The sequence below is a fragment of the Hypanus sabinus genome, unplaced genomic scaffold (assembly GCF_030144855.1).
Source record: "Hypanus sabinus isolate sHypSab1 unplaced genomic scaffold, sHypSab1.hap1 scaffold_62, whole genome shotgun sequence".
In the NCBI taxonomy this organism is placed as follows: Eukaryota; Metazoa; Chordata; class Chondrichthyes; order Myliobatiformes; family Dasyatidae; genus Hypanus; species Hypanus sabinus.
In genome coordinates this window covers 440210-466888 of record NW_026781476.1, presented here as the reverse complement: position 1 = coordinate 466888, position 26679 = coordinate 440210, and the positions used below count along the sequence as shown (strand labels likewise).

General features: G+C 43.5%; 1 protein-coding gene across 3 annotated transcripts; it reads right to left on the bottom strand.

The window, feature by feature from the left end:
• Positions 1 to 404: 404 nt before the first annotated feature.
• On the bottom strand, positions 405 to 26322 carry LOC132389648 (gastrula zinc finger protein XlCGF8.2DB-like). 3 transcript variants are annotated; one of them, XM_059962185.1, is made up of 4 exons: positions 25648 to 25804; positions 24324 to 24470; positions 7198 to 8298; positions 405 to 1612 (listed from the first exon to the last, which is right to left on the bottom strand). In XM_059962185.1, the coding sequence occupies exon 4, from the start codon at positions 1203 to 1205 to the stop codon at positions 405 to 407; it is 801 nt and encodes a 266-aa protein (XP_059818168.1). In that variant the 5' UTR covers positions 1206 to 1612; positions 7198 to 8298; positions 24324 to 24470; positions 25648 to 25804. The 3 variants fall into 3 exon arrangements, with proteins under 3 accessions (XP_059818168.1, XP_059818166.1, XP_059818167.1); XM_059962183.1 differs by lacking the exons at positions 7198 to 8298; positions 25648 to 25804 and adding an exon at positions 26189 to 26322; XM_059962184.1 differs by lacking the exon at positions 7198 to 8298.
• Positions 26323 to 26679: the final 357 nt, after the last annotated feature.

Here is a 26679-nt window from a genome sequence, read left to right as displayed (position 1 = left end):
CATCTTTACAAATCCACATACGAATTATCACCGAAAGTGACTTGTCATGAGGGGCATCATCTTCAAATGAACAACCACATCACACCCAGGCAAGGGTTAACACATAAGTGGTCTCCACAGTCTATCCCAAATCAGATCCACTCCTATGGGTTAAATGAGGTGACAACCACACATTGGATGTACGGTGAATGGATAATTAACCCACCCTTGTGAGCAAAGGAAAGTTCCAAACAGTGACCCTTGGCCACTAGTTCCCTGGTTTCAATCCTTCCATTTTTCATCCCTCTCCGTCTGACTCTGAGTGTCTGTGTCCTCGGTTAAAACTAAACAAGCTGCAAGTCAGACTGATTCACCTTCTTAATCTCTCTTAAAATGACAGTCCATATCAACCGAAACCTAGGGATTCATAACAATGGCCACTCCCCACTATGAACTGACTTGTGTTCCAGTATTTGGGATGACTGAGTGAATCCTTTCCCACAGACCGAGCAGGTGAATGGCTTCTCCCCAGTGTGAACTTGCTGATGTCTCTGTAGGTTAGCTAACCGAGTGAATCTCTTCCCACAGTTTGAGCAAGTGAACGGCTTCTCCCCAGTGTGAACTCGCTGATGACTCTGTAGGTTGGATGAGTGAGCGAATCTCTTCCCACATTCTGAGCAGGTAAACGGCTTCTTCCCAATATGAACTCGATGATGTCTCTGTAGATTGGATGACTGAGTGAATCTCTTCCCACATTCTGAGCAGGTGAAAGGCCACTCCCCAGTGTGAACTTGCTGGTGTGTCAGTAGTTGAGATGACCGAGTGAATCCCTTCCCACACTCTGAGCAGGTGAATGGCCTCTCTCCAGTGTGAACTCGCTGATGACTAAGTAGGTTGGATGAGTGAGCGAATCTCTTCCCACATTCTGAGCAGGTGAACGGCTTCTCCCCAGTGTGAACTCGCTGATGACTCAGTAGATGGGATACCTGTCTGAATCCCTTCCCACATTCTGAGCAGGTGAACGGCTTCTCCCCAGTATGAACTCGCTGATGATTCTGTAAGGTGGATGACTCAGTGAATCTCTTCCCACAGACTGAGCAGGTGTACGGCTTCTCCCCAGTGTGAACTCGCTGATGTACCAGTAAGGTGGATGACCGAGTGAATCCCTTTCCACACTCTGAGCAGGTGAACAGCCTCTCCCCAGTGTGAACACGCTGGTGTGCCATTAGGTCAGATGACTGAGTGAATCCTTTCCCAGATATTCAGCAGATCACCAGCCTCTGCCCAGAGTGAACTGACTGGTGTGTCCACAGGTGGGAAGACTGACTGATTCCTTTCTCACACACAGAACAGGTGAATGGCCTTGCCCAGTGTGAATGTGCTGATGTACCTTCAATTGTGATAACCGAGTGAATCCATTCCCTCTATTTGAGCAGGTGAATAGACTTTCTCCTGTGTAAAATGAAGGGCGTGCCAGTTGGTAAAATGACCGAGTGAATCCCTCCCCACAATCTGAGCAGGAAGGATGATCGATTGAATCCCTTGCTCCACTTCTTAAATATCTGGACAGAAACAACCAAACTGGTGTGCCATGTTTGAACTTCCTGGAGACAAATTCCTTCTTGTTTTTAACCTGTAAAAAGATTTACAAAATCCATCAATGGGTGCAGGACAACATTTCAGATGAGATTACTTGAGTTACCAAGGTTTGATCTGGTATCACACTGTTACAGTGAGGTACAACCCAAGTTGGACAGAGAAATCATCTCCTGACTGGGCAGAGTGCTGGTATCTGGAATGACCATCAATTCCCTGATGCTCTTCCTGTTTCTATAAGAATCGGGCATTTCTGGCATCTCCAATTTGTACCTTGGCTGAGTTGGACTCTTTCCATTGGTATTATTCCCTGTTCCTGCTGAGCTGCATGGGTGCCTGGCCCCACAGTAAGAAAAACTGTCTCACGTAATTAGTCTTTCTTGATGTGCATCTGGGATTTTCTTTTATGTATTATAAACTTAAAGTGCCACAGTTTTAATGTCATATAAAAAATTCCTGTTGAGGTGAATGGTTGGTCCGCACAGCTGTTAAAAAGACAGAGTGAATTTTTGTAATATTTCACGTTCTTGTAGGAAAATTACAACACAGAAACATGCCCTTTGGGCCATCTAGTCTGTGCTGAACTATTTATACAGCCCACTCCCATACCATCCAGGTACCTACATGCACCTCTGAAATGTTGAAATCGAGCTCGCATGCACCACTTGAGCTGGCTGCTCATTCCACACCCGTATGACTGTCTGTGTGAATAAGTTTCCCCTCATGTTCCCCTTATCATTTCACTTTTCACCCTTAACCCATGGCCTCTGGTTGTAATCCCACCCCATCTCAGTGGTAAAAGCCAGCTTGCATTTACACTATCTATGCCCCTCTATCACAATCAAATCTCCCCTCAATCTCCTACAATTCAAGGAATAAAGTCCTGACCTGTTCAATCTTTCCTTATAACCCAAATACTCCAGACCTGGCAACATACTTGTGAATTTTCTCTGAACTCTTTCAAAGTCCTTACATCTTTCCTGTAGGTTGGTGACCAAAACTGCACTCAGTACTCCAAATTAGGCCTCACCAATGTCTTCTACATGTCAACATAACATCCATCTATTGTTGTCAGTACTTTTGTTCATGAAGGCCATTGGGCTAAAATCTTCCCTTCCGTCTCTATTTAACTGTGATACAACTTTCAGTGAATTAAGGACTTTCTTCTACAACAGGTCCCTTTCTTGTACAACACTCCTCCGTGCCCGACCAGTCACTGTGAAAGACCTCCATTGGTAGGTCAGACCAAAGTGCAACAACTCACACTGGTCTGCATTAAATTCCTTGTTCCATTTCTCAAACCATTTTGCCAGCTGGTCCAGATCGCACTGCAAGTTTAAATGCTTTTTTGGCATTGACTAGCTGGGCCAAAGAGCCTGTTTCTTCACTGAACTTCTCCGTGTTTCTATGGCAGAGAAGCTGGCCAAACTTGTTTGGAAGGGAAAGGGTAGGATTGACAATTAGGCAGCAGTGGCTGGAGTTTCTGCAGCAATTCAGGACCCGAGTGACTCCACAGAAGTGGAAGCATTAGAAAGACAGGAGGACACAACTGTGGCTAAAATGAGAAGCCAAAGACAACAGAAATGTCAAAGAGAGGGCAAACAAAAGAACAAAAACTATTCGGAAGCTTTGAGAAACCAAAAGAAGACAACAAAAAAATTCAGATGAGCTCAGTGCATGGAATCATGACTTCTAGTCATTAACGGGTCTCGGTAGCACCCAACAGTCTGAGGCATTTAGAGTAACAAAATATACAAGGCTTCAATTTACCTTTCAACTTTCATTTTGGCAGACACATACAAACTCTGCATCCTCAAAAATTCACATCTGAAGGCCTCCCACTTACAGGTACTCCTTTGCCAGGAGACAGCCTGTCCCAAACCACACGTCAGATCCTTTCTGATAGCATCAAAATTGACCTTTCTCCAATTTAGAATCTCAACCCGTGGTCCAGTCCTCTCTTTTTCCATATTTACTTTGAATCTCATGACATTATGATCACTAATTTCTGTCACCAGCCCTGATCATTCCCTAACAGGTTATTGCACACTTCTACATCAGGAATTCTACGTATTGATTAAGGGCACATTTGACAAACTCTACCTCATCTAGTCCTTTACAGTTTATGAGTCCCAGTCAATATATGGAAAGTTAAAATCACTTACTGAATCAACCTTTTTGTTTATTGGCATGGTCTGCAATCTCTCTACAAATTTGATCCTCTAAATCCCTCAGACTGTTGGCTGCAACCAAGTCCCAGTATTGGTTACAATATCTGAATTCCCTACCTGAGCTCACCTGGCTTTCCTACGACGCTTCTTGCATTGTGATATACACAGCTCAGCACATTCATCGCACCAGGCTCAACCATCTAACTGCTGAATCTATCTATGATCTGAACATCTGACTGGTGTCAAGGAAACAAAACCTCCATCATTGTCACAAAAACAAAGGAGCTGATTGTGGACGACAGGAAGAATGGAGACAGGATAACCCCTATTGACATCAATGGATCTGGGGTTAAGAAGGTGAACAGCTTTAGGTTCCTCGGTATAAACATCACAAAGCACCTTACATTGTCTGTGCATACCGGCTGTGTTGTGAAAAGAGCACAGCAGTACCTCTGTCACCTCAGATAGTGGAAAAAGTTGGAGATGGGGACCAAAATTCTAAGGACTTTCTACAGGGACACAATTGAGAGCATCCTGACTGGCTGCATCTCTGCCTGGTATGGGAACTGTACTTTCCTTAATTGCAGGAAACTGCAGAGAGTGTTGCGGACAGCCCAGCACATCCGTAGTGGTGAACTTTACACTATTCAGTACATTTACACAGACAGATGTATAAAAAGGGCCCAAAGGATATTGGGGACCAATTTCACCACAACCACAAACTGTTCCTGCTGCCACCATCCAGGAAACGGTACCACAGCAAAAGGAGCAACAGGCTCCGGGACATCATCTTCCACCAGGTCATCAGACTGATTAATTCATGCTGATACAATTGCATTTCGATGTTATATTGACTGTCCTATGTACAAACAATCTATCATAAATTACCATAAATGGCACATTTCACATTTAGATGGAGACATAACATAAAGATTTCTACTGCTCATGTTTATGAAGTATGTATCTAATGAAGTCAATTCAACTTAATTCACCCTCTCCATTATCTGTTTGGTCATTCTGGCTCCCATTCCTGTAACAGCTTATTTTAACCACATCACCCGCTCCACCCTCACTAGCACTAGCATGCCTTACCACTTGGATATCAGTCCCCTCTTGTTCTGTTCCCCTAACTAATGAATCCCCTATCACCCCTTTGACCTTTTTCTGTCAGGTAATCCCCTTCACCACCAGTTTCTAAAGTGATCTACCTTTTGTTGTGTTTGATGGGCACAAGAGTACTCTGCAATGGCTATTTAACCTCATTCCCCTTCCTGACTCTCTCCCAGTTTTCTGTGTCCTGCACCTTGGGTGTAACTCACCATGTCATATCTATCACCACCTCCAACTCCCGGACGATCCAGAATTCATCCATTTCAGGTTCCATCTCCTTAACGTGCAGGGTGCACATCTGGTAGGTGAGGACATCAAGGACACTGGAGGTCTCACCACCTTCCCACCAATGTCCCCTCTAATTTGTAATGACCAGTGTGCACACAAATCCTGTACTGTGCACTTTTTTTACTCGGTGGCATGTGCACAGTAAATTTTATACAGAGAGGTAATTGTTTTCACAGCTAGCAAATCACTGTTGATAAGTACTTTGATCTCTCCTAGATTTGATTGAGTTCATCTGCACTCTCACACAACCTATGTAGCAGGCCTGTAATGGGTAATGAAGGATTTTCTCATCAAAGCTTTTGTACATTGTCCATATGTGGTTTGCTTGCTAAATTATGCTTTAAAAAGTCAGATTTGCAAATATTACTCCACTTCTTCCCACTTACAAATTCTCCAGCACCTCTTGCATTGCCACAATACACACAGGTAACACCAGTTTCTATATTGGGCATAAGATTTCCCCTGAACCCTCCTGAGGAATTGAGGGTATATAAAAAATTCATTTTGAACCTGTGTAACCTCTGGCTAAAAGAATAGTTGGGAGTGAATAGGAATTTTGAACTGAAGTGAACTCAGTCTTCAGCGTTTAGCTAAGACAGACTCATTACCAGTTCTCTGTGGCTTGCAGAGAGACACATTGAGAGCTGATCAGATTATACATTGTATCCTCGTTGTGAGTAAAGGGAGGAGGACTCACTGATAGGGTGAGACACACTTAGGGTGTGTGCCAGTTCAAATAACATCTTGCAATATTAATGTACGGGATGTACTATGTATAAATATATGGCTGTAACCCAAGTCATTCGACTTGTCAGAAGGTGGCAGTGCTCCCCTTTGACAACTGGGTCTCAAAACTCCTGCAGGCATTTGAATGCACAATAAACCATGGCGTCGATAAGAAGCTGGTCTCCTGAGTTTTATTCAGATTCAACTTTTACATTTGGCATCATGAACAGCATCCCAATATAGGCAGTGCCAAGCAGACGGGCTGAGTAAGCAGCTGGACCACTCTGGGGACTGCGGAGACCGAAAGGGAGCCCAATGGGTATTTGTCACTCACCGTTAGTTCCTTTGGACGTACGGTGCCTCACTCAAGGCTAATCACATACCTTGACAGGATCGGGAAAGAATTTGTTGGGAGATTTGTATAAGGTAGGCAAAATTTTACTAAGTGGCCAGGAGGCAGACATGCCAGGTAAATTCATCAATTAAGCAGGAGGTGCAGGCCAGGTAAATTTATCTCATTGTTAATTGAGCAGGAAGCTTTGTGCCCAATAAATTACATTGGTCAATTGCAGTCAATTGATACAAGTAGGCCAGCAGCAGACCGATACAATTTGTGTGAGAGTTCTTCAGACAAGGAAAAATATTTGTGAATATTGAGTGCAGCGCTGAATAAGAAATTGGAGAACAAAATGTGGCCATGGATGGGGGAGGGTGCAGGAGCCTGGGTTATTACCTCATGAGAACAAGCAGTAAATTTGATTTTTAAAAAGAACTGAGGAAAGAAGTGGAAATTGTTGAAAAGGGAATGGAAGGAAAAGGCAGATGTAAAGCGGAACTTTGCTGGCTATGCCAATGGTGGCATTGTGGCTTCAGCGTTGGACTTTGAGGCAAGAGGTCCCGAGTTCGAATCCAGCTGATTCCCTTGCACACTTTCATCTGTGCTGGGTTAGAGCTGGTGAACAAAACGACTCACCCAGCAGAAGGCAATGGCAAACTACTGCTGTAACTTGCCTTGTACATGATTTCCCAACACCACACAGTGGCGTTGAAGGAAATCCTTGGCTAACTGGAAAAAATTCCGTATGTGACATACCTTTAAAGTGGAACAGTATATTATCAGCAAGTTGGAGGAATAATGCATGTGATAAAGGGATAGAGTAGTGGTCACCAACCATTTTAAGCCCAAGATCCCCTACCTTGGCCTTAGTAAAATGCAAGATCAACCCAGATCAATTAGTTACACACATGCGCACCAGGGCAGAAAAGACCGGAAGTAAAGCCCCACAACCTGGAAGTAGCAATAATGTATAAACAATGGGGCACCCACCCTTTTTTTGCACCACAGAACGGTTTAATATTGACAATATTCTTGCGGACCGGCCGACGGGGGATGGGGTGGGTGGGGGTGTTAAACACGATGGGAATACAGCGATACTCGAAGCTGGTTCCTTATGTCCAGTCCATTCTGTAATTTACTTTTCATGGCTCCCGGCACTTAGCTCCTGTCCCGCGCTGCTCAAGTTTTCTCCGCTGAAAAAGCTCAACACGTTTGCGTTTAAGTGCAGGGTGCTTGGACTTGGGGTACCGAAGCAGTTTTGAGGGCTTCATTGCCTCATTGGACAGCCTCCTGCCGGCCCGCCGCCAGATGCCTTGGCTTGGTTTGGTTGTTCGAGGGTCGGGTGAGAGGACAATGTCAGGACCGGAGGTCCCTGTGCCGGGGCCGCGGCAGTCACAGTCCGGAGAGAGTGACCGGCCGAGCAAGGAGTGTGACAGGGCACGTGCCCGCCCCCCCCTTGTAGGACCTATCAGCCGACAAAAGTTTGTTTCAGTAGATCACAGCACGGTAGCTGCTCTGATACCTATGAAACGCTGAGCCCGAATTAGGTCGTCTGCGAACATTTTAGCACTGGATTCCCCACGAACATTCAGTGTGCTAAACAGGTTTAGAAGCAGCACTCCAGGCCAGTAGTGACGGCACTTCCCACCGGCCACCCGAGGCCAACCGGTGATCTCTGGCACGAGGGTGCCACTGCGGTTCGGCGACTGATGACCTCGCATGCACTCAAGTTCAACAGTGGGCTGACAGGGAACGAGGAAAGGTGCAGCTGACTCAGGTTGTTTCCTCGCGGCCCAGTGGTTGGGGACACTGTGTAGTTACACGCATGTAGAAAGAATGGAACTGAAACCCCACAACCCGGAAACAATCTCTCAACAGTTTCTTTCTTCCTTTCTTTTTCCCGGGATCTACTGGCGAAGTCTCAAAGATAGACTAGTCGATCACAATCGACAGGTTGGCAATCACCAGTATAGAGGTAAGTACTGCAGAAGGAACACCAAAGGTTGGGAGACATTAAAAACAGAGCGTGAATGGGTGGATGGGCGCCGAAAACGACAGCAGGAGAAACACCGTACGCAAACCGAGGACAGCCTACATGGGAGAGAAAGGCAGGAACGTCAGTCTAAAGTTAGAACTGATAGGGAAACACGGGATCCCGAACCCGTGTCTGGCATATCGACCCTGTAGAGTTTTGTGGCCTGCTACAGCACTTTCTCAGGAGACCAAGCCTTTAATGATGGGAATCTGTCCCCCCAATTTAATGTCTTACTGCTTCAATGCTTACCAACTAAGTTAGCCCACGTCATTAATAAATAATATGGATTGGCCAGACAATGACCAAAATCGAATGCAACGAGCTTTGACGTATCATTGGAACACGACTTTCAAATGCCAATCAACCCCGAAGAGAACTAATATTACAGGTGAATGGAAACTGCCTCTGTCTGTCGATGGAGTAGCACTAATCCTGTGCTGCTCTTAGTTTTCTCTCCCGCTCACAGATTAAATTTTGAATTTCAAATTTTTAATTGCTGATTCTTGAAGGGGAGTGATATGTCTATGTCTATGAGAAGTGGGAAAAATCTGCATGAACCTACTGACAAAGGTAATGAAAAAGGAAAGACGCCGAAGGAAAGATCTGTTGAAATGCCATCATGGGCTGAAGATATTGTTTGGACACTGAAATCAATTCAAGATCAGAATAAGGCAATTAAAGATCAACTGGAAATGAATATAATGAAATGAACTTATTTCTGGGAAATCTTAAAGATATGGAAACTCAAGTTACTAATCATGAAGAGGAATTGAAGTCAACTAAGCAAAAACTGTCTGAAACTACAACCCGTTTGGAAAAATATCGTTAATAAGATTATTGATTTGCAAACTAAGTCTCGCAGAAACAACATATGAATCGTTGGATTGCAATATGGAGCTGAAAATGGAGACTTAATGATTTACTTTGCTAAGCTCTTTCATGATCTATTTCTGACTATTTCATCACAGCCACCTGCTATTGAAAGAGCACACAGGCTGTCCACTTCGAAATTTAAAGACTCAACCAGACCAAGATTTATTTTGGTTTGTTTTCATCACTTTAAAATTAAAGATCAAATAATGCGACAGGCAAGAAACAGAGTTTTCAGATTCAATGAGTCTGAGCTCCGTTTTTACGAAGATTATCCAAAAGAAGTAATGGAACAAAGAGCAAGATTTGCTTTGGTAATGAAACAAGCATATGATAAGAAACGATTTCCCTCTTTGAGTTACACGACAAGAATGAAAGTTTTTCCTCCTAATTCTTCCCCATGTACTTTCTTTGACCCAAAAGTCGAGCTGGATTTTGTCCAGGCTATACCTGTTACCATCACTAACGTTACTACCGAATGAACTATCTGTAAAGCTGTTTGATTATCTGTATATTACTCACACTACGAAAAGAAGATATATGAAGGCTATTTGGATATTTCATTGACAGATTAATAAAAGAAAAAAAAGAAAACCTGCTCATCATTATATCCTATCTGATTTTTTTTGGAAAGAAGATTTACGGATCAAGTTTGACTGTTTAAATGGTTAATTACATATTTGACTGAGAAAAGTGGATAAAAGGATTTGTTCCCTTTATCTAATATTTGGTTTGATTTTTTGTTGTTTCTTAAATTACTAACTGGTAGTTTTTTTTTCTACCAACAGGGTTTCATTTTATATATTTATCTGGGAGGGTTAAGTTACTATGATTTTACTAATTAATATTTTCATCAATTTAGTTCTGTTAAGTATACTATTAACTTTTTTAAATCTGTTTTATTATAGCGCCCTATAACTGAATTTAAAGTTTTCTTAGGGATTTAAAGCGAAACTTAAGATGGGGCTGGTTTTTCTCTCTAAGAGATTATATTATTTTGATTATTTTTCTGTTTAAAAAAATGATGGAATGTAAACACTCTCCTTTGTTGAGACTTTACTGTCTTTCTTGCAAGGTCATTTTATATATTTTATGTACTGGCTGGGGGGAGGCAGAGACGAGACCAACAGAGTGGCCCATGTCATTGCATCTATCTTAGTTCACTTGCTTTTTTTTCAGGCTTTTGGGAGGGCGGGTGGGTTTAGAGTTAGGAGTTTTTTCCCATTGGGTGGTTCCGGAGCATGCGTGTTTTCTATATGGCTTTATTCTTCATCACTGCCATCTTTGATAATCCCATAATGGTATGCGTTCTTCGCAAGTATAAAGTCAATTACAATAAAATTATAGTATGGCAGTTAAATGGATTAATGTAATAAGTTGGAATGTACGTGGTTGGAATCATCCTATTAAATGAAACAAAGACTTAAAATTATTAATCGATTCCAACCTGATATAATTTTTGTTCAGGAGACACATAGCAAGACAGGAGATCAAAATAGATTTTTTTGCTGGTGGAATGGAAAACAACTCCATGCTACCTCTCAGAGCAAAACTAAGGGTGTGTCTCTCTTTATTAAATCTAATATATTTACACAAGAGGAAATTGAATCAGATTCTAATGGTAGATTTTTAATAGTTAAAGGAGTGTTTGTAATAGAAAGGTTGTTTTGGTTAATTTGTATGGTCCTAATTTAGATGATCCTTCTTTTTTAAAAAGAATATTTGCTTTACTGCCAGATTTAAATGAGTATATGTTGTTAATGGGTGGGGATTTTAACTTTTGATTAAATCCTATGATTGATAAGAGCTCAACTAATCAACGACTTCCAAATCATTTTGCATCAGTTATTAACTCTTTTTTGACCGATTTTGGGTTGATCGAATTATGGGGACATTTACACCCTGATAACAGAGAATATTCTTTTTCTTTCCATGTTTATAAAGTATATTCAAGGATTGATTATATTATAGTTAATCCCCGTCTTTTGCCTAATGTTAAAAACTGTGAATATGATGCTATTGCTATACCTGATCATACGCCTTTGAGTTTGTCCTTTGAATTTGACAATGACATTTTTGGCCGTCCACCATGGCACATGTCTCAGACTTTATTGCAAAGCTCTGACGTTACCAGTTTTATCGAAAGCCACACAAAATAATTTCTTTCTTTTTGATGATATAGGAGGTATGTCTAAATTAATTATATTGGATACATTTAAAGCATTTTTACGTGGTCAGATTATTTCTTATTCAACTAAACTTAAAAAACAGGCTAAAGCAAAATTAGATAAAATTTCAAAACAAATTAAAGATTTAGATAATATCTATGTGACTTTCCCTAATATTGACATTTTAAAAAAGGGTGGAACTTCAATCATAATATAACCTATTATTAACGCATTCAATTGAGGGTTATCTACTTAAGTTAAAGAGCCAATTTTATATGTTTGGAGATAAAAATAATAAACTACTCGCATCTCAATTAAAATCAGCCGGAGCCAAGAGGCAAATTTTGAAAATTCGTAGAAAAGATGGTACCCTGGCTCGGCATTATGAAGAAAGTACCAAGATTTTTCAAGACTTTTATACTGAAGTTTATAAATTTCAATGTCCAGTAGACTCTTCTGAAATGAATGTGTTTTTTTTTTACGAACGATTGCTTTTCCTAAAGTTTCTGTTGAGGATCAAAAAACTCTGGATGCCTAAATTACTGAATCCAAAATTCATAAAGCTATTTTCTCAATGCAGTCTGGTAAGGCCCTGGGACTTGCCGGTTATCCTGTAGAATTTTATAAAAAATTTGGAAAATTGCTTTCTCCAGATATGTTGATGTTTAAAGAATCTTTTGTGAAAATTAATTTACCCTCTAATTTTTATGAAGCTTCTATTTCTTTAATTCTCAAAAAGGATAAAGATCCTTCTGATTGTCCCTCATACAGACCTATTTCGTTGTTGAAAGTTGATGCTAAGATTCACTTAAAGATAATGGCCAATCGGTTGGAGAGTATTTTGAGTAAAATCATTCTTAAAGATCGAACAGGCTTTATAAAGGGTCATTATTCTTTCTCAAATGTTCGGATATTATTTAACATTATATATTCACCTTCTTCTAAAACTCCACAATGCCTTATATCTTTGGATGCTGAAAAAGCATTTGATCGAATTGAATGGAAATATTTATTTAACGCTTTAGAAAAATTTGGTTTTGGTATTAATTTTAATAATTGGATTAAAATGATATATAAAGCTCCAATTGCTACTGTTGTCACTAATAACTGTAGGTCTCCTTTTTTCAGCTATCACGGGGGACAAGCCAAGGTTGTCCATTAAGTCCTTTGTTATTTAACTTAAGATTAGAGCCCCTTGCTATTGCTCTTTGTGAAGCCGAAAATATTCATGAGATTCTTGTGAATGAGACCATGCACACGATCTCTCTTTACACTGACGATTTATTGATATATATATCCAAGCCTGAATAATCTATTCCTGCTTTGGTAAAATTATATGACTAATTTGGAGACCTTTCAGGATATAAAATAAATTTTAGTAGAAGTGAATTCCGTTAAATGAATCTGTCACTATATATGATAATATTCCTTTTAAAGTTATGGATTCTTTTAGATATTTAGGTGCTATAATTACTAAAAATATCAGGATCTTTAAAAAGCCAATTTCCCTCCTTTAGTGGACTTTTTCAGATTTGTTTTTACAAGACTGTTTAATGTCTTTTTCACAGTTAATGGACAAATATGTTATCTCTAATACACATTTTTTCAGATATTTGCAGGCTGTGAATTTTTAACGTGATTTTTTACCAATTTACCCCTCAGCCTGCTCTTTAAATTTGGCTTATGCTATTTTTCAGTTTAGACCTTTTCAAAAACAATTAATAGCAATTGTTTATAAACAGTTAATGAATGCTCGCATGTCGCCAAATGATAGGGTTCAATGCACCTGGGAAGTACAACTTCAACATTCACTTTCAGATGATCAGTGGAGTAAAATTTATTATTTAGTCAATAATTCACCTATCTGTTAATGCCATATCTTAATTCAGTTTAAAATAGTACACAGGCCCCATATGTCCAAAGATAAATTGGCGCACATTTTTTCTAATATAAGCCCTATTTGTGACAGATGTACTGAAGAAGTAGCTACTCTAACATCTGTTTTGGTCATGTGTAAGTTTAAACAATTTCTGGAGGGATGTGTTTGGAAAATTATCTAAGGTTATAGATGTGGATGTTCAACCTAATTCACTTACAGCAATTTTTGGGATTATTCCAGAAGAAGCAAGCAAAATGTCTGCTTCCGCCCAACAAAATGTTTATATTTATTTCAGAATATTCCAGTTTTTGTTTACTAAGAATTTTTTTGATCGGATTGATTCTATTATTCTATCTTTTATTTGGGATAATAAAAGACCAAGATTTAGTAAACGTCATTTGCAAAAGTTGAAAAAGGATGATGGTCTCACTTTGCCTAATCTATGAATGTATTATTGGGCTGTTAACCTGCGTTGTATGTCCTTTTGGTTTTATTGGGTTGATAGGAATGATCAGCCAATCTGGGTAGACCAGGAACTGAGAGCTGTGAAACAGTTTTATTTAACTTCGTTAGTAGGAGTTACTCTACCTATACAATTAGCTAAAGTTGCTAATATAAACCTATATCCTGTGGTTAAGCACTCTTTACAAATTTGGATTGAGTTCCGCAATTTTTTTTATCTTAAAGAAGTTAAACTTTGTAGTATAATTTATCGTAATTACTTTTTAATCCTTGGAGTGTTCCAATTTTTTTTACTTTGGAAAAATAAAGGTATTAATTATTTTTTGGATTTATTTAAAGAAGGCAGATTGATGTCTTTTGAACAATTTGTCGATAAATATTCTCTCTTATATTCACATTTTTTACAATATCTTCAAGTTAGACATTTTTAACAAAATATTTAAGTAATTTTCCTTACATATTGGAGGCTGATTTGTTAGATACTATTATGAATATGAACCCCTTGTTGAAAGGTTCTATTGGAAGAATTTATAATTTATTATTGCAAAGGGATAAGCGTCCTTTACTTAAGATTAAACAGGATTGGGAGAAGGAACTCAATTTCCCTTTTATATGGAAGGATTGGACACGGATTCTGAAGCTGGTTAACTCTTCTTCGATCTGTACTTGGCATTCACTGATTCAATTTAAAATTGTACATCGTTACCATTTGATGAAGGAGAGACTTCCAAAAATATTTCCCAATGTTGACAAGTATTGTGATAGATGTAAAAATGAGATAGCCACACTGACACGTAAGTTCTGGTCATGTTCAATATTAAATCAGTTTTGGAAGTCAGTCTTTTCGACAATTTCTAAAGCACTCAGAATCAATTTACAACCTAATAAATTGACTATGCTTTTTGGAATAATTCCTCAAAATATCCATTGTATTTCTGTGTCTCACCAACATGCTTGTTACATTGACAGCTAGGAGGGCCACCTTGCTGAAATGGAAGGGTATATCAGCTCCTACTTTGTCACAATGGTTCCCTCAGGTGATGTTGCGTCTTGGAGAAAATTAGAAGTCGAACCTTTGTACCTTTAATTGATTTTGAGAAGAGATGGGGCTCATCTGCTCGTTATTATCATTTTAGTTAACTCCACGATCTAAATGTAATTTTTTTTATATATATCTTTTCTTTCTTTTTGGTGGTTTGATTTTTATTTTTGGAAGCTTATTTTATGACGCATGGCACCGGGGTTGTACCTCCAATGGGTTTCTTTTTAATTCACAAATTTTTCAATCCTTAAGATAATTTTTATGAGGCATTGTAAGTGTTGTTACTTCGATGCACTTGTGCTATTTTTAAATAATAATAATAAAAAGGTTTGAAAAGAATATTAAAGGTGAATATGTTCAGTGGGAAGAAGGATGTGAGTGGGCTACATCTGGGGATCAGAAATGGGAACAGAAACCGACCAAGGGACAGGTGGGGACAACAACCCGTTTAGAAATTGACATGCAAGGATGCTTCCTACCATCAGTACCATCCCTCAGGAAGAGCCCAGTGTAATATTGACAGTTGCTGCTATTCCAGTTCCGTTCATGATTGATATAGGGGCAACTACAACCACTCTCAATTGGGAAATAGTATCGGAAAAGGGATTGCAGTTATCAGACACAACATTCACTCTGTCTGGGTTCGAAGACACGGAACGTACGTATTCACATAACCAGCCACTGGAGGTGGAATTCCACGGGAACCAGTGTGTGGTTTCATTTACAGTCAGCACCCAGCAGTCGGGGGTGTAATCCAGCAGGGTGAGACTTGTTCTGTCTGTTGGAAGTCGAGATTCTCTGCACAGGCAATAGTGTCACCCTGTGACAGGTGAACAACTGACAGCTTCCCCAATTTCCGACCCCCCTTGTTGTGGGCACCTAATCTGGACTCCACTGCGTTTGAACCCCTTCTGCCAGCGGTCGACCCCTACGTGACTCTGTGCTATGACCCTATGGGGTGCTCAGCTGAGGAAAGCCAATGTTATGCACCCCTCGAGGGACAGAAGTTCCCGGTCATGGTGATTGGAGAGGTTAAAGGAAAAGTGGGCAGTGCATTACTGGCCAAATTTCTGGATTTCCTTTGGTGACAGACAGAACTGGTGGTTCCCCATACCACTGTTAGTGTTTGCCCTGGGTTCAAGCCAAAGAGCCCAGAGTTCATTGCCTACACCCTGAGGAAACAAGCCTCCAGCACCGAGGGAGACTGGCAAGACTTGGCTGCGGTCCAACTCCGATACTGGAAGGAGTCTGAGGTGAAGGCGGGACATCTGGTGAGACACAATTTTAATATTGACCAATCCCAAGATGCTGTACCACATCTCTGAGCAAATTCAGGCCATGAAGTCGGTCACACCAACTGTCCCCCTGTCCAGGTCACTGTGAAGGAAGGACAAACATTCCCATCCATTCTGCAATATCCCCCTCTAGCCCAAAGCAATTTTATGAGGATGGAAACTCTTTTGTGGATCCAGCAGGGAAACGATATTCTGGCTATGCGATAGTGACAGACAGTGAAATTGTTCAGCAAGCTTCTTTTGAAGGATCTGACTCTGCCCAGAAGGCTGAGCTGTTTGCTCTGACTCGTGCCTGTATCCCAGCAACAGACAACAGTGGGAACGTTTACACAGACTCCCGTTATGCATTTGGAATTGTACATGACTATGGGGCTCTCTGGGAACATGGGTATTCCTGACTTCCTCTGGCCACCCCATTAGTAATGCCACCTTTGTAAACAACTTACTCACCGCTCTACAGCTACCTCGAGTTTTGGCTATTACGAAATGTGCGGCCCACACACGCATGTCCGACTGTGTCACTAAACACAATGCTCTAGCAGATCAGACAGTGAAAAGTGCGGCACAATCCTCAGTAGTTGCAGCCTCCTCGGGTTCCCATCAAACAACCCTCCATGACTCAAGCAGAACGGGTTTGCCGGACATGAGGGAGGTATGTAATTTTCAGGGGGACGCCTCGGAGGAAGAGCGCAAACTGTGGTTCCAGATGGGGGTGCCAGAAAGATGCTGATCTAGCTTTATGGATTACCCCAGCGGGACAGGTTTGTGTTCCTACACAGTTATTACCAATATTGGCTGATTATATACATGATTTACCACCCCTGGGCAAGGAGGGAATGGTTGGTAACCTGCACCCTGCACAGCGGGTACGAGTCCCTTGACAGGTGGACGTTTTTCTGTCTACAATTTGATTTTATTGAATTACCAATGGCCCACACTTTGTGGTGAAAGTAAACGAAGGGGTATGTAACGAACTAGCTATCAAGCAACAATTCCACTGTGTACACCACCCACGGGCCACTGGCAGAGTGGAGAGAGCCAATGGCACTCTGAAGGGTAAATTGGCCAAACTAACGGTGGAGGCTGGACTCACTTGGTTGAAGGTCCGACCATTAGCCCTATTCCACAAAGGTTACCCCATAGGGGAAAGCGGGCCTGTCACCAGTTTAAAACATTCATGGTTGGCCCATGAGGATATCCTGGGGACCAAGACCTTGTGCACCATTGCTCCCAGAAAGCCTACCAGCAAAATTAGATATTGGAAGAGATGGGGAAATAAATATGCCAACTAACCAAAATTTTCCAAGCGTTACATTCACAGGTATGACAGGCTTACAAGGATGAGAACTACCCTGCAGAGAGGAGTGACTATCCCACCATAGAACCTGGGAATTTATCCTGATCAGGAACTGGGACTGAGGGAAAGTTGGACCTCGGTGGAGAGGACCATATGAAGTGTTACTGACCACTCCGACGGCTGTGAAACTGAAGGGGCAATACATTGAACAGACTGCAAAGATGTTACTGAAGGAACTAAGTAGAAGGACTCTCTCGGATTAAAGGAAATTGCATTGGTTGATAGTGGAGAGTGATGAACCTCTAGGTTTCTTGCCGTGGATTGTCATTTTAAGAGGTAGTGCCTGAGTGACGCCAGCTTTCTCGGGGAGGGAGGGGAGAGAGAGAGAGGGGGAGGGGGAGAGGGGGGGAGAGAGAGGGGGGAGAGAGGGGGGGAGAGGGAGGGGGAGGGGGAGAGAGGGGGAGAGAGGGGGAGAGAGGGGGAGAGAGGGGGAGAGAGGGGGAGAGAGGGGGAGAGAGGGGGAGAGAGGGGGAGAGAGGGGGAGGGAGGGGGAGAGAGGGGGAGAGAGGGGGAGGGAGGGGGAGGGAGGGGGAGGGAGGGGGAGGGAGGGGGAGGGAGGGGGAGGGAGGGGGAGGGAGGGGGAGGGAGGGGGAGGGAGGGAGAGGGAGGGAGAGGGAGGGAGAGGGAGGGAGAGGGAGGGAGAGGGAGGGAGAGGGAGGGAGAGGGAGAGAGAGAGAGAGAGAGAGAGAGAGAGAGAGAGAACGAACGAACGTGTGCTGGAAATATTTGACCACACAGCGTGTTTACACTTCCCAGTTTGTTTCATTGAATCAAGGATGATTCATCCATTGTATACCGAATGTGGGATTGTCACTTTGTTTGATCCAGTGGAGTGGATCTGTTGGTTTGGGAGTATCCTGTGAGGACCACTTGTGCTAACCCTTGCCTGGATGTGGTAATTCACTTGAAGAGGTACCCCTGTGATCAATCACTGTTGGTGATAATTCGTATAATCCAAATGGGAATTTGTTGGATTATTTCGAGGCTACCACTTCTGTTAACCCTTAGCTGTATTCGGGTGTGTTATGTGTGTAAAGGGGGTTTCTTCTTTTTTCTTTGTTACTGTTGGGAAAGGGTTTCTTTTTGTTAACTAGCAGGAATGCTAATTTACTGATAACGAGAATGGTATTCCTTTGTAAACCAAATGGGGATTAATGTTCTTTCTTCTGAGTCTGTAAGCTTTTGTTGACGGGCTTTTGGGCAGATCGGCGCGAGGGGGTCGAGAGAGAGGACGCAATTCTCTAAGCTGGGCGAGGATCGGACCCCAAAGGGGGGTCCGAGGCCGCGAGATTCTCCAAGGAGGGGGGGGGGGGGGGATGAAGCTAGATGTGCTTGGTTGACCACTCGGAGGGTCCTGAGCTGTTTGGAGAGTCGAGGAGTTCGGAGGGTCCTGAGCTGTTTGGAGAGTCGAGGAGTTCGGAGGGGATCGAATGGTGGCCAGAAGACTTCAGAAATTGAGCTCCAACGGTTGTGCACGAAGCGGTTTGGACTTTGATAAGTTTGGTGCCTTTTCTTTAATTTTCTCTTCATATATACTGTATCGTTATTAATCACTTAGTTATAGTAACCTTTATAAATTGTACTCATTTAATCGCATATGGTGTACTGTCTGTTTGTGGGCGAGGCGGGGGACATCGCACAGCATCCACACCAGCTGATTACCCAGTTTGGCGGGGCCGAAGTCTGCTCCCCCTAGACAAGAACGAGCTGAGCGAGCCTGAGGCGACCCAGGGTGTTACATTGTGGGGGCTCGTCCGGGATTGATTTCTGCGGAGGCTGTGTGATCACCCTATTTAAATTGTGTCTGCGGCGAAGAGCTGGTGTGCCTTTGTGGGTGTGCGATTGCTGGTTATCGCTGCGTGTGTGTTGTGTGGGGTGGCTGCTGTTGGTAGCAATTGTCGTTGTTCGAGTTCCGACTAGTGCTGACGAAATGGTGGTGGGACCATGGGTTGTCCGTACTGTTTGGAGATTGAGGAGTGACAGGTTGGGATGTTTCTGCAGTGGTGAGCTCCGCCCGGTTATTGGAATAATGTCCAGCCCTAAAGGGGCGGAGGCGTGGGTGGAGCGGACCTCTCAGTTGTTGGGTGAGTGGCAGTGCTTGGCTGAGGAAAAGCGACAGGGACGGGTTGAAAGTTTGAGTAGGCAGGCTGGTGACTTTGTTAGAACTGTCAGGCGCAATTACCTCGAAGTGACCACTGCCAGTTCTGGGAAAGTGTGGGAAAATGCGTGTGGTTCGACTGGAAGTCAAATGCCGCAGCTGGGGGGCTTATTATATCTGTGGCAGGAGATTGGTGGGAAGTTTTTAGGGTATCCCTTTTTGCCTAGGGGGGCAGATAAATTGCTTGCGGTGCCAAGGGGATCTGTCAAGGGGATCAGTTGTTCCGTTGATTCGAGAGGTGTCGGGAAAAATGAGAGGAGGCCCAGTGGGGGAAAGGCTTGGGGTCTCTGGGGGAGCACGTTCCCAGCAAAGAACCAAGGAACTCCCGAAAGGAACAGACCCTATTCCTGAAGGCTTAGAGGGGCCATGCGCACAGGTGTTGTTACGGATGGATGGAAGTCAAGTTAAAGCCATCCTCGGCACCGGGGCACCTGTTAAGTTGCTGTACAGTTTGTTTCATAACCGTTATTGGAAACATTTACCCTTGACGACATTCAGGACACTGGAGATTCGGGGTACCAGTGCCGGTGATTATCCAGACGACAGTTGTTGGTCAGTGAAAATGGAGTTCTTAGAGGCAAATGTGGAGGAGACTGTGGTTCATGAATCATTAATGCTGATGTGTCCGGACCCTGTTGAGACGGGCAGTGTTTCTGTTCTAGAGAGAACCAATATCCTGCTGGTGTGCTTGGGGGCCTGCCCGGAGGAGGTGGGTGAGCGTTGTTTGGAGGCATTGTCGATGCACCCAGAGTTTCGAGCTGCTTGTGTGGACGTGTGTAGCAGCATTGGGCTGATTCCGAATTCAAACAAGAGCCAGTGGTGGTACGGCCTGGGGGACGTAGCTGAGGGTGAGACCCTCTTAGTGGATGCTGCGAAATACCACGAGGGAGCGGAGTTGACTGCTGAAGACACCTCGGAGAGAGAGAGGTTGCGGCGTCTGGCCCCTGAAGCCGTGGAAGACGTAGCGTGTGTGTGGATTATATTGCGTTGAAGAGGCGCACTGTCAGTGACCAGAATATGGCCCTGAGGGCTGGAGAGGCGATGGCCTGTCTGAGTGGTGCGAAATGGTTAAGGTGCTGGATCTGAGGAGTGGATGTTGCCAGATCCTGATGAGTGGGGCCAACAAGGAGAAGACGGCCGTTATAAATTCCCTAGGAGTCTTCGGGTCCGAAAAGATGCCACAGGGCATATCTGGAGCCCTTGCAACCTTCCTGCGGGGCAGGTGGAAGACCATAGGGGACGTGGAGGCGTTTGGAGTTTTGGTGTGTGTGGATGATCTCTTGGTGTTTGGATTTGCCTCAGGAGAATATGAAGTGAGGTCGTTGCAGGAGCAGCTGAGAACTACCGAGTTAAAGTGTTTTCGGGACACGTGCGAAGGTCGTAGCTCGTGAGTTACTGTCTCTAGGGAATCAAGTTTGAAATGAAGATGGAGAGACTGGAGAAAGTGATCTGGAACCTTTCGGAAGACTTACAAGTTGGAGAGAATGAAGAAAGTTGTCTGGCTGAGTGTAATAGCAAACTGAGAACCCGGAGAGGGGAGTTTGCGGAGGTGAAGAAATTACAGACGAATCTCAGAAGAGAGAAGCGGAAGCTTGAAGGGAACCTGAAGATGACTGTCGACAGTTCAAATGAAGTGCAAAATCTGAAAGTTGATCTGGAAGAAGTCATGAGGAAGAAAAAGCTGGAGAGAAGTGCAGTGAATACTGAACAGGAGGCTGAAGAGACTGCAGGAGCAGTGCAGGCCACGTGTTTCCGTTTGGAGATGATCAAACAGCAGCTACCGATCACAGGAATGAGGAAGAATACAGATTCGATGGATGATGTGCTGGATGTGTGGTACATGCTGCCTTTTGCTGACTTTCCCTCGATTGAGGAAGAGACCTTTGGCCCTTCTCCCATTGAGTCAGGTGTAGCGGGGAGGGTTAGCTGTGTGCAGTGTGGGGCATAAGTGAGAGGTTGAGAGAGGAGTTGGTAGTGGGCCCAAGGTATTCCCAGTTGTGTCCGAGCCTGAAGGGTTTAGGTGAGGGGGTACGGAGGCCTCAGAAGGGTTAGGGAACTCCCAGATAGTTGGCCTAAGTAGCGCCTGAGGAACAGGGCATGAGGGTTACTGTGTGGGGAGGAGATGTCACTGTTTGTGCTTGGGTTACGGTGTGTTGGCAGGAAAGGTGGCGAGTTATTTAGTAGTCATGAGGACATGACTTTTATTTGGTGGAGGGAGAGTGTAAAGGGGGTTTCTTCTTTTTTCTTTGTTACTGTTGGGAAAGGGTTTCTTTTTGTTAACTAGCAGGAATGCTAATTTACTGATAACAAGAATGGTATTCATTTGTAAACCAAATGGGGATTAATGTTCTTTCTTCTGAGTCTGTAAGCTTTTGTTGACGGGCTTTTGGGCAGATCGGCGCGAGGGGTTCGAGAGAGAGGACGCAATGCTCTAAGCTGGGCGAGGATCGGACCTCAAAGGGGGGTCCGAGGCCGGGAGATTCTCCAAGGAGGGTGGGGGATGAAGCTAGATGTGCTTGGTTGACCACTCGGATGGTCCTGAGCTGTTTGGAGAGTCGAGGAGTTCGGAGGGGATCGAATGGTGGCCAGAAGACTTCAGAAATTGAGCTCCAATGGCTGTGCACGAAGTGGTTTGGACTTTGATAAGTTTGGCGTCTTTTCTTTAATTTTCTCTTCATATATACTGTATCGTTATTAATCACTTAGTTATAGTAACCTTTATAAATTGTACTCATTTAATCGCATATGGTGTACTGTCTGTTTGTGGGCGAGGCGGGGACATCACACAGCATCCACACCAGCTGATTACCCAGTTTGGCGGGGCCAAAGGCTGCTCCCCCTAGACAAGAACGAGCTGAGCGAGCCTGAGGCGACCCAGGGTGTTACATGTGGTAAACACTTGTGAGAAGGGATATTCTGTGGAAATCACTGTCGGTAATACTTTGTGTGTTGGATCTGGATTGGGAGTACCTTGCAGAATCTACCTGTGCGTTAACCCTTGCTTGGGTGGTCATACCCTTTGAAGACTTAACCCTGTGATAAGCTAATTTTGGTGATATTTCGTATGTGGATTTAGAACAACAATGGATAAGACCTACAGCGACATTATCCTGTTTTACCACTGTGAAATTTGTGGAATTCAATGTAGTTGCCTTCTCTCGACATTCACCTTGGATTAAAAATATCTCTCTCGTCATTTATTCCATGGCTTAACTGAACTTTTATGCTTCACCATCTCAAGACTTTGAGCTTGGTATTCCCTGAGCTCAGTGGTTTGGTTATGTACTCATAACACCTTTAACTTTAGATTATTTTGCTTAAGTTGTTATACAAGTAGATACTAATAAAGACAGCGCTTTTAACATCAAAACTAGACTCCAGGTGTTGTCTATAGCTGCTGGTGCATTTAAACCATTACGGTTGCGTAACAGTGGTGTTTGTGTTTATGTCTTTGAGAGGGCTCACCCCAGCATCCAGTTAAGATTTTTCTGTCTCTGTCACACTTATGCCAAATGGGTAGAACTAGCGGCCCTGACATTCACAGTGTTTTGACAGATGTATCTCAGGCCCCCACCAAACAGAACTTCCTACACTGGGAAACATGCTTCCTGGCCATAACTGCAGGTGCCCAGCAGTGGAGAGGAATAACTGAGACTGAGCGATCTTTGATGATAGTTTTTCTCTCCTATGGAGTAGCCGGGAATTCATGAGAGATAATAAATTTGGCTACAGCACTTGAGGAGCTGGCCACAACACTGCAGGGGCCCTGACAGAAACACAGGCCCAAGTAACAGAAATACCCACTGAAAAGATTGCAATCTGGCAAACAGTCGTACAGAATCTTATGGCTTTAGATTTTATCCCAGCTGAGAAGGGGGAACCTGTGCTATTATTGACACAGAATGCTGCACCTTTATCCCTGATGTGTCTAATAACACTACATCTCTCTCCGAGCACACTGCCTAGGAGATTGACAGCATCAAGAAAGTAGGGCAGGATTTACACGGGTTCACGGAAGGGTCGAAATGGTGATCTTCAAAGGCCTGTTTGTAATATGTGGGGCATGATATTGCATTATGTCCTAATAGTTGTACATATCATTGTTATAGTTACTGTTGAATGCAGTTTTTCTCACTGAGAAGTGAAAGCTGTACTTGGTTGCTTTCTCTGTAAAAAATTACTGTTTTGTTGCTCATGTAATGATCAAAAAGGAGGGAATGATGAATTATGGTTTAACACTTCATTAAAAAATAGCAGCCTGTTTTTCTGAAAGAAACTGCTGATGATCAATAGATGTACTAAGCCATGCTGAGCCATATTTCTTCTTCAGGGTAGCTAGCTACGGTTTCAGGATGATTATCTCCTTGTGTGTTCATGCGCAGAGATAGGACAGCGTCAGTCTGTTCTGCGTGTGTAAGCCATTATGACTATTTTGTCATTTGTCTTTAGGGGGTCCAGCCTGTCATGTAGTAAATAACTTTGGTTCCAGCCTGTCTTGTGTGCGGAGTATCTGGATGGATATATCTGTGGTGAAGGGGAATTGTTAGTCAGTTAGTGGATTGGGTGGGAATTCCTGTTGGAGTGGCTAACTGAGTAAGCCCCGGGTACTTAGAATAAAGAGTTTGTACTAATACAGTCTCTGAGTGACTCTCTCCGGATTTGACTTCCACAGAATGGGATTGGTTTCAAACGGCTGGGCTGCTGGAAGAACAGTACCAGACCTGCAATGATTGCAACTGGGTCTGACAGAGGCATAATTGGTTCTTCAGTCTCACTCCAGCTGTTTCCTACCTTCTCTTGTACAGGTATGTAATGTCTAAAGGACCAGTGTTTGAATGAATGAGACTCACACAACTTTCTCCTGACTGAATCACTGGAATCTCCGAGTCAGATGGGTCCTCTCCAGTTGATGCTCTCAATCCTCGGGCTGGTTCACTTGTTGCTGTTCCCTTGTCTTCAGTCGTGGGTTTTCTTCCAATAAATCTCTCACTGCAGGTCTAACGTTAACATGAAAGATAATGAAGCACATTAACAATAAAAAGCAGAACCAAACATTTCTGCTTAATGTTACTAAGAACAAAACTCACTGAAATTTAAACGTTGAAGGCAGATATAATGATCTCAGTGAAGAATCTTTTATTGTCCCTCACATGATACAAAAGAATATGGGATAAGAAGGAGCCATCATTCAGTCATGGTAAGACATAAGGTACAGAATTAGGTGATTTGATCCATCTGGTCTGTCCCACCATTTAACCATGGCTGATTTTTATTCCAACACCATATTCCTGCCTTCCTCCTGTAACCCTGAAGCCACTTAGCAATCATGAATATATTAATCTCTGTCATAAATATACCCAAATCGCAGCCTCAACCAACCTCTGTGGAAACAAATTCCACACTTCGGACACCTAATGGCAAAAAAAAATTCGCAACTGAATTTTAACGAGAAGCATCTTTATTCTGAGACTGTGCTGTCAGATCACAGACTCTCCGTCTAATGGAAACATCCTCTCCATGTCCACTGTATCCAGGCTGTTCAGCATTCGGTAGGTTTACTTAACCAAAGCTCGCCTCCACAAACCCCACCGTCCCTCTGAACTCCATTGAGCACAGGTCCAGAACCATCAAATGCTCCTCACACATAAAGCCGATCATTCCTGAGATTATTCATGTGAACCTCATTAGCAACAACTGGACTGAACACATTTCCAGCAATAACAGACAAACTGGTTCCAGGATAATTGACAGGGGAAAGTTGTGCTTTCTTTACTGTTCTACTATCACAGATCGAGTCATTTCCATTTCCAGGTTAAATGTAATAAAAAGAAAGTGGAATTACCAGAAACACTCAGCAGGTAAGGAACAGCTGCGGGGAGGGGAACAAACTTTACAATTCAGGTTAATGACGTTTCGTCAGAATGACTTCAAACATTTAGTTTTTAGTGCAACTTGAGATTCTGCCTGATTTCCACCGAGTGACAAACTGGTGACAGTGAGGGGTCCCCTCACACAGTTTGAACACCAGACTCACGGGTCTATTTCTACTGTTGTAAACACGGAAAAGCCGGTCCGGAGACGTCAGAACACACCGCAGCTACTGAATTAATTATACAAAAATGACAAAGATAGAAGAAACAACAAGCACTTTGTTATATATACTTTGATCCTCACCAAATTTTTATCAACACACTATAGAGAATTTCCCATCCGGACACTTCACGCTTTGCATGGTAACTGCGAGGATCTGCACAGTCCTTTGGATCCAGATCAGTCCTCGGTAAAGCAGGCAGTGAAATCAAAGATTCCCACAACCTGGGACGTTCTCCTTTCTCACCCAGCACAGTCCGGGAAAAGACACAACAGCCAGAAAGCTCCAGGACAAATGCGAGGAGCCTCTGGAAGCGGGGCGAGTTCGGGAAGTTAATGGGACTCGGTGGCCAAAATGACACCACGTGACCTTGCATCACAAAGCGGAGGGCGGGGCGAATCTGCGGCACACAACCTCACGTGACCTGTCGGCGGGACTTCCATTTAAATTCTGCAGAAACAGACAGCCTGGGCTCCTGGTTTGGATCGTTCAATGCAGATTAAGTGGAGTTGACACATTTCTGACGAGCCCAGATAGTTGGGAAACAAATGGATTCCTGGCCCTCAGTTCGGGGCTCACGGCCAACATCGGATCTCCCCGCTCGGGATCGGTCTCAATACTCACCGATGGGAAAGTGATATCTTCGGCCCGCAGACAGTGATCCCGACGGAAGAGACGAAAGTCTTTCCCGATAACACAGCCGACCCACTTCAGCTCTGAGCGGAGAGGATAACACCGTCCAGCCGGAGACTGTGAACATGCGCGAAGAGATTGTTACATCATCGGGAGGCGGGGCCTCTGAAACAGACGCGCGGCATCTGCGGTTAAATGGGAGGGGCAAACGGGATCACGTGTCGGGATTGGTGACACCCCCCGCCCCCCCTCCACCCCCAGGCAGAGACTCCAACTACTCATTAGTCTGTGGAAAGAAGCAAACTTGCCGCTCACATCTCCTCTCACCTTAAATGTATTAGACATTTCAACCCCCAGGAAAAATATATCGTCTGTCCACTCTATCTATTCCTCTCGTAATCTTATAAACGTCCATCCAGTCTCACCCCAGCCTGCGCCGCTCTGGAGAAAACAACACAAGTTTGTCCAGCCTCTCGTTATAG

Bases quoted from the DNA above. Each gene is read 5' to 3' on its own strand.
- LOC132389648 (XM_059962183.1), bottom strand. From the start codon at position 1,205: ATGGCACACCAGCGTGTTCACACTGGGGAGAGGCTGTTCACCTGCTCA.